This window comes from Vicia villosa, unplaced genomic scaffold, assembly GCF_029867415.1.
Source record: "Vicia villosa cultivar HV-30 ecotype Madison, WI unplaced genomic scaffold, Vvil1.0 ctg.000253F_1_1, whole genome shotgun sequence".
NCBI lineage: Eukaryota > Viridiplantae > Streptophyta > Magnoliopsida > Fabales > Fabaceae > Vicia > Vicia villosa.
Window position 1 is genome coordinate 624,755 of NW_026705106.1, and position 14,631 is coordinate 639,385.

Here is a 14,631-nt window from a genome sequence, read left to right on the forward strand (position 1 = left end):
TAGGAGTGCCTCCCTTTTTATCTTAGCCTTTTATCAACTCATAAGTTAAAAGTATGTGATTATGAATATGTTGACCCTTCACAAAAGCAACCTGATTAACATCAATAATACTATCCAGAATTTTCCCATTATTGTGGCTAACACCTTAGAAATAAGCTTGTATATGATGCTACAACAAGCAACTGGTCTATAGTCTTCTATACTGTTTGCATTAGTCTTCTTGGGAATTAATGTCACACCAGTGCAATTAATGGCTTTATATATTATGTCATTAACAAAGAAGTCCTGAACAACAGCCACAACATCTTGTTTCATAGTATTCCAAGCCTTCTTAAAGAAACAGGCCCCATATCCGTCCAAGCCAAGGGATTTCGTGTCACCTATTCTCTTGAGAGCCAGCTCAATCTCTTTATATATGACTGAGGCAATCAGAGCTACTTGTTGCTCATAACTCACCTATCTGCCATCTCTCATGGCATGGATGTCAATGCCCTAAAGCTCTCTCTGCCTTTTCCATCAGGTTATGATAAAAATTCAGAACCTCAATTTCGATTTTCTCTTGGGTTGTTGCTAGTGTACCATCCGCTCTCTGCAGTTGTATCATGCTTTTGGATCTTTTTCTCATATTAATGTATGCATGAAAATATTTGTTATTCCCATCACCCTTTTTCAACCACTCGATTTTTGCCCTATGCCTCAAGACATTATCCTCCATATCCTGCCATTTAATTAGCTATGCATAACAAGTTTTTACCAATTCAATATTGTGAGAATTCATTCTGTCCAAGATCAAATTGATTTGGGCAGTTAGCAGATTTTCTCTAGCTGCAACTATGTTCAGTTTCACATCATTGATGGGTTTGCTTAATTTTCTCAGTACGGGTTGAAGTCTCTGTAGTTTATTCCAAACCACAAACATAGGTCTCCCCCTCAAGTGCTCATTCCAGCTGGTTCTGACCAATGCCTGAAAGCCTTCTAAATCAGCAATACTGTTAAGAAATTTGAAGTGATGCTTTCTGATATGGTGGGTTCCATGTTCCTGCAGCACAAGCATCACGTGGTCCGAAACATTCGGTGTTATATTAGTAAGAGTGGTATTCACATGTTTTTGCATCCATTCTACATTTCCCAAAACTCTATCTATCCTAGAATAGATAGCTCTTTCATCTTGTTTAGACCAAAATAAAATAATCACCTCTACTTTCCAACGATAAATTTTAGATTTGGTCTAAAATTTTAACATTAGGAACTAATAATATCAAAAAGATTTTAACATTTTAGTATTATTTATAAAAAAATAGAGACGAAAACTAAAAAGTCGCTTACTTGTAAGAACAATTTAACAATTAAACTAAATTTTTATTTTATGAATATGCGGTAAAGAATTTTCCAGGTAAATTTTACACTTTGACACCACCTTAATGTTATTTCATCATCTGATCATGTCTAATGATAGTTATTATTGACACATGGTTCGGTAAAGACACTAGTAATTGGATCCCTCGTACATCATTGCTGGAATAGGCATTCGTCCGTAACGAACATTGAATTGAATGGGACAGTAACATCCATGATTACATTTAAGTACCAACATTTTTCTAAAGTTAAAGAAACAACTTTGTCACCCTGCATTGGATGACTTCTTATGATCACATGATTGTCAAACCACAAATTCGGTGCCTCAAATAAACAACATTGCAAACTCATTTACATCTCAGTTCCACTCGTACATTATGGTTACTTAACGACTTTTTTTATCATTTCAAATTATCTTCCACTCTCATATATAATATTATGTAGTATAATATAGTACATACTATATGACATTTTTGTTACAAGATAAATGTAAGTTGGGCTCCGTTCCGGATGCAGCAGGCCTTTTCCAATATTTGAGGATGTAGGAAATAGAGTGATCTGCTGAACATAGCTAAATAAACATTTCAGTCACTTGAGTCTTCCTTCATTAATAATCTTCTGGAAATTCAAAGCCTAACTCTTTATTGTCTCTGTAAACTTGCACTAGAGCAGCAGCCTTGTATACAAACATCCCAACCATGGCCGGCACAAGCTGTGGGTGAAGAAAAGACAGAATCAAAATGACCGATGTGTTAGACAGTAATTGAATAGTTTGGATCGCATACCATCATAGTTCGTGCAGACATGCAGTTAGAACATCGGTGGCCGTGGGATCAAGAATGGACAGAGCAGTAATCATGCAAATTTTGATTTTCAAAAATAATAAAAATTTAACTAAAAATCTAGCCTGGTCTATTTTTTATTCAACAATCACCGATATCCTGACTACGCGAATGTATAGATTTCTGATTGCACGCAAGCCAAATTTCTGAAGAAAGTGCTTTTTTTTAACAGTACACATAATTTGATGTTTTCAAGGTTTACCTGAAAATCAAACAAGTCATTGGTAAAAGACTGATGAGACAAAGCCCAAAGTCCGTAAATTGCTGCTGGGATCACAAGCCTTGGAGATGAAAGTGATATACCGCTACCCCTGATCGTTCTCTCGAAAAAATCATTAAGGTCCTCGCTTCTTATACCAATTCTGAGCAAGAATTTTTTTTTATCAAAACAACAGATAAGAAAATATTAACACAGAATGCTAACTGGCTCGACTAAAACATATTCAAAGCGAAAGTTTTCGTTCGTACTTTTTCGACTTCTTTTTCATGAATATTTGAGGAACATTTTCACTTGATATGTTGTCCGCGTGTTGATACAAGAGCTGAAGGTACAAGCAACTGCATTGAAAATGGCATATCAGTGATGTGCTAAAATATAATATAAATGATGGTTTGTGATTGTGCGAAAATGTAAAAAGTTTTACTTTGACAGCACTTCAAAATTAATTTCATAAACTCATATGAAGTGCTGTTCGTAAAGTTTTATACTCTTGAGCCAAGCTCAAATCTATTTAAACTCATCAAAAAATTCAACAAGAAAGAATATAGCAAAATCCAATAACAAACCTGAAAAGGACTCCAACTGCATAACTTAAAGCAGCCTGAATGGTTGGATACAAACATTAGTTCAACATAGATGCTCGAAACTTCTTTTTATGAACTTAGACAACATCTACGGATGTGCAAACTTTTGGGTAAGGACGGAGATAACTTGGAACTCACACTATGGTGGTTAAAGTTAAACCATTATGGTAAGACATTGGTAATAGCATCCATCTAATTTTAATATTGTTATGACGAAAGATCATAATTGACTGGTAAGAAGCATTAAATTTATCTCGTCATGAATTATAACAGCAAGTTGACGAGAATAAAAAAACAAATGTATGCAAATGTAAACTTTACCTGTACAGAAAAAACTACCAAGCAATATCCACTACAAGCGAATCCAATACCCACGGAGAGAAGTAGTAATTCTCTCTTGAGCTAAAATTAAAAACAACAATTTAAAAATCAGGAGCTGAACACAATATAAGAATAATTATGAATGATCAAAACCTACATGCCTTGAAGCAAGTGTGACTGACTTTAGCAAATAAAGAACATACTGAGTCAAGAGAGGTATCATACAGATTGATATTTGAGTGCCTCCAGTTTCTTGAGTCTTGCTCTGTTGTCTTGGATTGTCTGTTGATATATGAAGCGACGCATCAAATATTATAAAATGATGATTGAATTATTATTTATTTATCAAGAAAGAAGATGAACTTTAAAATTATTTGAAAAAAATGTGTCAATTTCACATCCAGTTTTCAACTTTCTGTTAAGGAAGACCATACCTTGGCAGTCATCTTCCTGTTTATTGGTGCAGAATTGTCACCTAATAACCACTCTTGGGTACTTGAAAGTTTTAAAAAACCGCCATCACTGTTAGTCTCTATGATCTACAAGTAATAGAAGAATCGCATGAAACTGAATTGCCTGATGAAGAAACCATATACAGAACTTGAAACCGGATAGGTACAAGGCAACGAATTTTCAAAGTTGACTCACTCGATAATAAAAAATTGAATCAGAATGATTTGAATTTTGAAATTAGATACAATGAGTATGAGTCAGCTGCACCTGTTCTGTTTGTTGAGAATTGTTGTTGTCGGTGAGCTCACTAACGTCATAATCACCAGAGTTTCTGATGTTCATTCTCCATATTAAATCAGAAGTTCTTGATACAAAATCCCCATTTAATTCCCTATCCTTCAAAAATATTTGCAAGACTTCCTCGTCCACATCACTCACTAAACATTATGAATTTCGACCAATTAGGTCTCAGCAGAAACATATTACAAATGACATGAAAAAATAGGACGCCATGCCAATGGTCGTTATTTCTCTAGGAGCTAAAAGAATAGAGTAGTGGTGCCAGAACATGTACTTCAATAAATATAGAAACTACAAGGTTGAATTATTTGCCAAACCCTGATGAATAGTTAAACATAACCCTCCCATCCCCATGCAACAGACTCTTTTGGATTTGAATAGCGGACAACGCGCCAGCACTGGCCCAACAAATTTGTAGCCTAAAGCAAATGTTAATGTGAGGCTGAAAGTAAACTACAAAACTGTATAACCTAACTAAGGAAAAAAAATATTAAAATTAGAATATGAAGTGCTAGCATTTTTCTGGAGCCTTAAACATTAGACTAAAGGCTTTTTTAACATAAGCTATTATATCAATACATGTATACTTAACTAAAATATTGGTGGGCCTAAAGCCCTTGATTTACTTGCTCAAAGGTTGGGTCAGCCCTGCAATGTTATCATGTGCTAAATTTCAACTTCAATTATGGCATCTAATCTAATGCAAAAATCTTGTTTTTGGGCTTGAGGTGAGGACAATGCTCATACTGGTCTACCTTGATTACTTGGTCAAATAGACTCTGATTCATGACAGTCCTCCCAAAAGCTTAAGCCATTAAATGAAAGCTCATGAACAGTTTTTATATCTAATAATATTTTGAATGGAAAGAAAAGGCCCTAGAATAAAAAAGAAAGTAGTGATAAGAATGTCAAATAAACCTGATTAGGTTTTAATCAATAAGGTCTGGGGTGAAAAATTGAAACCCAATTATGAAATCTACAATACAACAACTTTAAAGAAAATTGTGGAATGGAGTGGAACGGATCAGATATTGCATTTCATTGTTTCATTGTTTGTGTATTTTTGTTAATTCGACGGAATGAAACATAATTAATTAGTTCATCCTGTTGCATACACCCCAAATTAGACATAATGAAAATGGAATGACGGGATGGAATAGGATGAAATGAATTTCATCATATTCCTTTCTACTTCATCCATTATTCGTAAGTCCAAACAACGGAATCTGATGACTTACCATTCTACTCCATTTCATTCCATCACATAGCACCAATCCAAACATACCATAAGCAAGGAGGTCATCAATGTCCCATCAAATTTTGACTTGTTTAGATGAACCCTCAAGTAGAATGTATCAACAAGGTGTTTATCCATGAAAACTATCACTTCAAACTTCTCTTTCTTCTAATCCTATTCTCTTGTTAATTTCTATGCGAGCTCTAAAAATCGTGCAACCAAATAAGGGGGGAAATGAAGAGAGATGCTAACCTGTAGTGGTTGTAGTGGTGGTGGCGGTGGTGGTGGTGCGAGCAGCTCTTAGTGGTGGCACAAAATGTGTGGGTGTGGAAAAAGCAGTTGGGAAAGGAGATAATGCGGGGGTTTTGGGGAACTGAAAAGTGTAACAATTGGAGAGGAATCTAATCCTTGAAAGAGTATCCATAGCATAGATGGATAGAACGGAAACAGCAACAACCGAGAGAGAGCAACCTTACCCTCACTCCACTCCCTTGGCTGATCCTTTCGGCACCGTTGGCCAAAAACAAATCAGAAAAGTAGTTGATAATTATTTAATTTAAATTCAATCATTCTATCAATGACAAAATATATCCTCGCAACTGCAATAGAGAGGACCAAAACAACATAATTGACTTTTTAATCAGGTTAAATCGGTGGTAATAAAAAAAAAAAAAACATATTCTTTAGTTAGAAAATAAATAGTTATAAAGAGGGTTTTAAATTTATTTTAAATTTTCTTATTTTTAACTTTAATTTTAAAGTTTCTTTAAATTGGAGTAATGAAAACGGAACATTTTTCAAACTTACATTTTAGTTTTTTTTTTTTTCCGCACCGGTTCCGACGTACATGGTAGATCGACTAATCCGACTCGTGCTACGGAGGCACGTGCACTGGCCAATTGTTGTTTCTGCCAGAAATCGAATTCGGTATTCCCCAAATATCGTCCTTTGCAGAGACTCGTTTGCCACTCGAGCCCAAGCGCTTGGTTAACTCACATTTTAGTATTAAAGCAAAAGAAAAATTAAGTTAATATATTCATGTTTATAAGTAACTTTAAATTATTTTTTATTATATTTAAAAAGAATTAATTTAGATTTAGATTTTTATTATTTGTACATGTACATCAAGGGTTTGAGAAACTAGGAGGGGACCATTGAAGCAAATGGACAAATCAAAACAATGAAGTCGTCATCGAATATTTATTTATCTCACAAGAAGGGAAAGGAAAATACCGAAGAAAACCTATAAAAAAAAAAACAAGGTCTCGCGACCAAGAGAAAGAGTAAGTGATCGGTCACCATTTCTAGTAAGTTATGTCTTTCATCCGGCACAAATTTATCATCTCGGTAACACATTCGGTTGTTTTATTGCTTTTTAAGTTAAGTTTATCATATTTACTAATTTATAGTATTGCATTACAGTTGGTTTAAAGTTTATGTCAAAAGATCTTCTTTATGCCTTTGTTTGGTAGTGTTAGTGTTATAGGTTGATGCGTGTGATCATAGGAACTTGTGGCGCGCACGAGTGGACAAAAAGAAGCCGAAAAAGCTGATTTCAGAGGTCAACACGGGCGCCCGCGTGCAGAAACACGGCCCGTGTTGAAATGTGGCTGGAAATGCAAGTTTGAACCAAAGTTAGAGGATCAACACGGGCGCCCGCGTGCAGAAACACGGCCCGCGTGCAGAAACACGGGCGCCCACGTGCAGAAACACGGCCCACGTGCAGAAACACGGGCGCCCGCGTGCAGAAACACGACCCGTGTTGATGAGCGCGGGCTGAATATATGTTTATAAGTTTCCTCACTCAAATGGGATCATTAAGGGTATTCTTGGCATTTGGTTTCAACCTAAATGGAAGATTGATTATAAAAACAACTAGAGGGCAAGAGAGAAGACACTTTTTGACAGATTAGAGAAAAGAATACAATAGAAGATTGGAGAAAGCAAGGGTTTGGGAGAGAAGAAGGTCTTCATGAACGGAAGCAATTGAAGATTCAATCTCCTCAAATTTCTTGTAATGTCTTTATTCATTATTGAGTTTTCTTTGATTACCATGAGTAGCTAAACCCCCCAATGCTAGGGGGTGGCTCTGATTTCACTTTGTAATGACTCTGAGTTTGCAATTGCGATAACTATCATGTTTTCAATTATTAATTTATTCTCTTGATGTTTTTAAAGCTTTTCCTTTCGGACAAATTGGAATTGATCTATGATTATCATTTAGGCGGACCACCAATGATAATGCTTTCATGAGAATATGCTATAATAGATATTACCTAGGACTAGGAATACCTTATAGCAACCGGATATTCTTGATAACTAATTGCTTGATTTCATTGTAAATTTCTAAGGACTTAAGGTTTAGGATGAAGGATCAAAGGTTTTTTCACTAAGGACTTAGGATCAAACAACCTTAAGAACCGGTAATTGATTATTGAAAATAAGTTGTTGCAATAGAAATTTCAGAGTTGTTACATTGTCAGTCATCCACTATCCCTAGCATGTTACTCATATTTGTTACAAAGTCAATTTCATTTACTGCTTATTTTACTTTTCGCTAAGTGATAACCACCAAGCAAAACCCAATTGAAGTTTTTGTTTAATTGAACTTTGAATTGAACTCATTATTCCTGCGCAGTCTGTAACACCCTTCTAAAACCCCCGCGGAAAATATAATATAATCAGAGTAATAAAACAGCAAGGATGCTACAATTATTAAATAAATAAAAATACCAAGTCGATTGTCATGCTTTATTAGAATTTAACCAATATCAAACATGTGTTTAGCACAACGGAACTTAATTTAACAATATTAGGAAACATATCCAAACAAATAATCGATACATAATCCATAACCAAAATGGCAACAATGTATATCAAGTAATACTAAGACTATCGATCCCAGTGTTACAATCAGAGCATGACTCGACACGAACTACGGGATAGCTTACAAGCTATCTTCACCCAATCAAGAAGCCGCTACATCCTTAATCTGAAATCATCAAAGTAAGGGTTAGTTTCATTCGAATTACTAAGCATTATGCAATCATAAGCAAATAAAATCTCATATCAATTATCATCCACTCAATCATACATGTAATCGGAAATTATTACAACAAGCAAGCATATGTACATAAGCATCGTCTAGCACACCACACAAACATTCATTTATACCAAGCTATAGTGCAATGAATGGACTGACACTAATGCATGTGGTACCAAAATTCGTGAATCACATTCACAGGACCTCTCTCTTTGATACTGCCCTCTAGTCGCTCACACCCCACATGGGCACACGACTACTGCCTCATCGCTCACACCCCACATGGGCACACGATGACTGCCTGCTAATCTCCGCACAATGGGAATTAGCCTTCCAATGCAAATGATTCATGAATGAATGCACACATGTCACATACTTATATCATCATATATCATCATCAATCCGATGCTTAACATCGCTTATCACATCTTACCAATAACGTCACGACAAGTATGTACATGTACAAGCATCATTCAATCATTTATATACGTACACCACATCAACTTAATAACATATACATCATGTTAATGTTAATCGCTACCATAATCCAATTCATCAATAATTTAATCGAATAAATAAAATAAAGTCGGCCACTGCCCGCATTATTACTTTATCAGATAAAGCATCTCATTAGCTTCGCAACGCCCAAAACGGCACATAAATCGGATACTCGGATCAAAAGTTATGGGTTTTTGAAAATAAAACATTTTTAGAAAAAATCCTGCAGAACCCGGTTCGTCCCACATGGGAACCGGTTCCTGGCTGCTTCCTAAAACACGCCTCAGGTTTTTACTATGGGGAACCGGGTTGTCCCTATCTGGGAACCGGTTCCCAGCAACCCAGAATCCACACGCCTCTGTTTTTATAAGGGGGAACCGGTTTGTCCCACATGGGAACCGGTTCCTACGTACCTGCACAGCCAAATTCACCATTTTGACAGCATTTACCCTATCCCATTTCCCCAATTTCAGGTACATACTGAAGGATAGAAAAATACTTAGAAAGGGGGGGGGGGGGGTTTGAATAAGTGTAGCTTTAAAAACTTGACCGATAAAAATAAATTGCACAGTTATTTTTATCCTGGTTCGTTGTTAACTAAACTACTCCAGTCCACCCCCGCAGAGATGATTTACCTCAACTGAGGATTTAATCCACTAATCGCACGGATTACAATGGTTTTCCACTTAGTCAGCAACTAAGTCTTCCAGAGTCTTCTGATCACACACTGATCACTCCAGGAACAACTGCTTAGATACCCTCTAAGACTTTCTAGAGTCTTCTGATCCACACGATCACTCTAGTTACAACCTGCTTAGATAACCTCTAAGACTTCCTAGAGTATTCTGATCCACACGATCACTCTAGTTCCTTACAACTTAATGTAATCAAATCTAAGAGTATTACAATTGCTTCTTAAAAGCTATAATCACAAACTGTGATATTTCTCTTATCGTTTAAGCTTATTCTCACTAATATATTACAACAGCAATGTAGTGAGCTTTGATGAAGATGAAGATTCTGAGCTTCGAATAGAACAGTGTTTCAGCAAGTTAATATTCACAAAAATTGTGTAAGTTCGTTAACCTTGCTTCTCATCAGAACTTCATATTTATAGGCGTTGGAGAAGATGACCGTTGAGTGCATTTAATGCTTTGCGTGTTCCGTACAGCATCGCATTTAATGTTATACGCTTTTGTCAACTACCTCGAGCCTTGTTCACGCTGTGTCTACTGACGTTGCCTTTAATAGCTTCTAACGTTCCTTTTGTCAGTCAGCGTAGCCTGCCACTTGTACTTCCTTCTGATCTGATGTTTGTGAATACAACATTTGAATATCATCAGAGTCAAACAGCTTGGTGCAAAGCATCTTCTGATCTTCTGACCTTGAAGTGCTTCTGAGCGTGATACCATCAGAACTTCAGTGCTTCTGATCTCATGTTCTTCTGATGCTTCCATAGACCCATGTTCTGATTCTGCTTCGACCATCTTCTGATGTCTTGCCAGACCATGTTCTGATGTTGCATGCTGAACCCTTGAGAGACAAAGCTTCTGAGCGCTGAATTATGCATACTCTTTATATATTTCCTGAAAAGGAAATTGCATTGGATTAGAGTACCATATTATCTTAAGCAAAATTCATATTATTGTTATCATCAAAACTAAGATAATTGATCAGAACAAATCTTGTTCTAACACATACGAACATAGCACACAAATACCATCAATTTTCATATCATCACACATCTCAAACAAGTTTTTGACATATATTAACAGCATATATCATGAGTATTATCAAAATCATGTTAATTCATATGAGTTCATCAAAACCTAACAAAATTCCCAAACCCGACACGTACGATTGAACTAAACAACAATCCTAATCAATCTTACTACCTACAATCGCATAAGGATTACTAACCCGAAGAATCCCCCCTTACCTCAGAGTCGAATCTTCGAAGATCTTCTTCCCCTTTGGCTCTTCTCTCTTTCATGTGTTCTTCAGTTCTCAGACTCTGTCTCTTTTGCTTCTACTTCCTCTTTTCCCAATTCCCTTTATTTTATAAAAATTAAAATAAAATATTATAATGGGCTTGCTTAGTTAACACCCCCTTCTGCTAACCACCACTTTAAGCCCAATGCCAATATTTCATCATTTTCCAAAAATTATTAATTCTAATAATTTAATTAAAAAAAATAATTAAATTAATAAACAAGAATTAACGGGATGTTACAACTCTCCCCCACTAAAAGAGTTTTCGTCCTCGAAAACATACCTCAAACGAAGAGTTCGGGATAGGAGTCCTTCATCTGACTCACCAGTTCCCACCTAACATTTCCACCTGCAGCTCCTCCCCAAGCTACTCGGACTAAAGCTATCTCTTTACCACGTAGTTGCTTTAACTTCCGATCTTCAATTCTCATAGGCAACGCCTCAACTGTCATATTATCTCTCACTTGCACATCATCTACTTGGATCACATGAGACGGATCCGCAATATATTTCCTCAATTGAGATACATGGAATACGTCATGTAGGTTTGCAAGTGTTGTCGGTAAAGCAATATGATAAGCCACCTCTCCTACTCTTTCCGTAATCTGAAATGGACCAATAAAACGTGGCGTCAACTTCTTTGACTTTAGTGCTCGACCAACACCGGTCGTAGGAGTCACCCTCAGAAACACACGATCTCCCTCTTGAAATTCAAGTGTTCTCCGCCTTTTATCATGATAGCTCTTCTGACGACTTTGAGAAGCCTTCATCTTCTCCTGAATCATCTTAATCTTTTCCGTCGTCTCTTGAACAATTTCTGGTCCGATCACTGCACTTTCACCAGATTCATACCAACACAGTGGTGTCCTACACCTCCTACCATACAGAGCTTCAAATGGAGCCATACAAATACTCAAATGGTAGCTATTGTTGTAAGTAAATTCAATCAACGGCAAGTAACTATCCCATGTACCACCTTTTTCCAATACACAAGCACGCAATAGATCTTCCAATGATTGAATCGTTCTTTCAGTTTGACCATCAGTCTGTGGATGATAAGCAGAACTCAACCTTAATTTAGTACCTAAGGCCTTCTGTAACCCTTCCCAAAATCTGGATGTAAATCTTGGATCTCTATCTAATACGATACTCGAAGGAATACCATGCAAACTTACTATTTTCTCAATGTACAACTGTGCCAACTTTTCCATAGAATAGTCCATTCTCATCGGTATGAAATGAGCAGACTTCGTCAGTCTATCCACAATAACCCAAATGGCTTCATAGTTCTTAGTTGTTCTTGGCAACCCAGATACGAAGTCCATGGATATACTATCCCACTTCCACTCAGGAATAAACAAAGGCTGCATAGCTCCATACGGCTTCTGATGTTCGATCTTTGACTTCTGGCAAGTCAAACAAGAATAAACAAATTCAGCTATTTCCTTTTTCATTCCAGGCCACCAGAATAACTTCTTCAAATCATGGTACATCTTAGTAGCACCAGGGTGAATACTCAATCCACTATGATGTCTCTCTTCCAAAATACTCTTCTTCAGTTCGGTAACATTAGGAACACAAACACGGTCGCCAAATCTCATTATGCCATTCTCATCAATTCTGAATTCACCTCCTTTTCCTTGGTTAATCAAAGTCAATCTGTCAACTAGTCCCACATCCTCTTTTTGCCTTTCTCTGATCTCATCAAGAATTCCACTTGTTAGCTTTAGCATACCTAGTTTGATGCTATTCGAAGTGCCTTCACATACCAAACTTAAATCCCGAAATTGTTCAATCAAATCTAGTTCTCGCACCATCAACATCGACATATGCAAGGACTTCCTACTCAAAGCGTCAGCAACGACATTCGCCTTACCCGGATGGTAATTCAGTTCAAAATCATAATCTTTAAGGAACTCTAACCACCTCCTCTGTCTCATATTAAGCTCTTTCTGATCAAATAAGTATTTCAGACTCTTATGATCATTAAACACCTCGAACCGTGAACCATAAAGGTAATGTCTCCATAATTTCAACACAAACACCACTGCTGCCAACTCTAAATCATGAGTCGGGTAATTCTTCTCATGCACTTTAAGTTGTCTCGACGCATAAGCGACTACCTGTTGGTTCTGCATTAGTACACCTCCAAGTCCCATCAATAAAGCATCACAATACACAACAAAAGATTCCGCCGGATTCGGCAAAATTAAAATAGGAGCACTAGTCAGCCTCTTCTTTAATTCTTGGAATCCTTCTTCGTATTTCGAGTCCCAAACGAACGCTTGACCCTTCCTAGTCAACTTCGTTAATGGTAGAGCTAACTTTGAAAATCCTTCTATAAACTTCCAATAGTAACCTGCAAGACCCAGAAAGCTACGAATTTCAGTAACGGACTTTGGAGCTTCCCACTGAGACACAGCTTCTACCTTTGCTGGATCTACTGCAATACCGTTCTTGGAAATTACATGGCCAAGAAAACTCACTTCACTTAACCAGAAATCACATTTCGACAGTTTGGCATAAAGCTTCTTCTCTTTCAACACTCCCAGCACAATTCTGAGATGCTCTGCATGTTCTTCTTCACTTTTGGAATATATCAGAATATCGTCAATGAATACCACGACGAACTTATCAAGATAAGGATGAAAAATCCTATTCATGTATTCCATGAAAACACCAGGTGCGTTAGTAACTCCAAACGGCATCACGGTGTATTCATAATGACCATACCTCGTTCTGAACGCAGTCTTCTGAATATCGTCCGTCTTCACACGAATCTGATGATACCCAGACCTCAAATCAATTTTGGTGAACATACTAGTTCCGACCAACTGATCCATCAAATCATCAATCCTCGGCAGTGGATACTGATTCTTGATAGTAACTTTATTCAGTTGTCTGTAGTCTACATACAACCTCATAGATCCTTCCTACTTCTTTACCAATAACACCGGTGCACCCCACGGTGACACACTTGGACGAATGAACTCTTTCTCCAACAATTCTTCTAATTGACTCTTCAATTCAGTCAATTCAGAAGAAGAAGTTGTGACAGTTCATTCAGATTCTGAAAGTGAAGAGGAAGTTATGGGCGAGAATCCACCTCCACCTGAGAGACTTCTCGGAGACTATGGTGTTGCGAACACACCGGGTGGGAGACTAACAATTGTCAACCAACCGGTGAATGTTCCTAATTTTCAATTGCATCCAAGCACCATCACTCAGCTCGAAAGAAAGCCTTTCACCGGAAAGGTTAATGAAAATGCAAACAAGCACTTACAAAGATTTTTGACCATGAGCACCACTCTGAAAATTGATGGTCATACTCAAGAAGCCAAGAAGCTAAGGATGTTTCCTTTCACTTTAGCCGAAGAGGCAGAAGAGTGGTTCTATTCCCTCCCAGCGGGCAGTATCACATCGTGGGAAGAGATGGAAAAGGCCTTCCTGAATGAGTATTTTCCAGCGTCAGTCTTTTAAAGAAAAAGGTATGAAATTCTGAACTTTAAGCAGAAAGAGGGTGAACCGTTGGGAGATGCCTACAAAAGATTCAAAAGGATCCTCGTAACATGTCCAACTCATAACATGGATCATACTGAACAGATGCAAGTATTTGTTAATGGGCTTAAAATAAAGACAAAGCAGTTGATCGATACGGCAGCCGGTGGCTCAACTAATTTCTCAACAGCCACTGGTATCAAGAAAATCATTGAAGCCATCTTGAAGGGATAATTGATTTGAAGTTGGCTAATCAAGTTATAAAAATGGAAGACCAAATTGCAGCT

At 37.1% G+C, this 14,631-nt stretch overlaps 1 protein-coding gene across 1 annotated transcript; it reads right to left on the reverse strand.

Annotated features, from left to right (window-relative positions):
* Nucleotides 1-1,737: 1,737 nt before the first annotated feature.
* LOC131625992 (uncharacterized) lies at nt 1,738-5,876 on the reverse strand. The gene is made up of 9 exons (XM_058896821.1): nt 5,566-5,876; nt 4,044-4,213; nt 3,758-3,862; nt 3,549-3,605; nt 3,324-3,404; nt 2,985-3,019; nt 2,667-2,756; nt 2,401-2,560; nt 1,738-2,068 (listed from the first exon to the last, which is right to left on the reverse strand). Exons 1-9 carry the CDS (start codon nt 5,735-5,737, stop codon nt 1,964-1,966), a joined length of 975 nt encoding a protein of 324 aa, XP_058752804.1. The 5' UTR covers nt 5,738-5,876; the 3' UTR covers nt 1,738-1,963.
* Between the last annotated feature and the right edge of the window lie 8,755 nt (nt 5,877-14,631).

Bases quoted from the DNA above. Each gene is read 5' to 3' on its own strand.
- LOC131625992 (XM_058896821.1), bottom strand. From the start codon at position 5,737: ATGGATACTCTTTCAAGGATTAGATTCCTCTCCAATTGTTACACTTTT. The intron at 4,214-5,565 runs GTTAGCATCTCT...CATAATGTTTAG, and splicing joins CACCACTACAACCACTACAG to TGAGTGATGTGGACGAGGAA. The intron at 3,020-3,323 runs GTAAAGTTTACA...CCAACCATTCAG, and splicing joins TGGTAGTTTTTTCTGTACAG to GCTGCTTTAAGTTATGCAGT.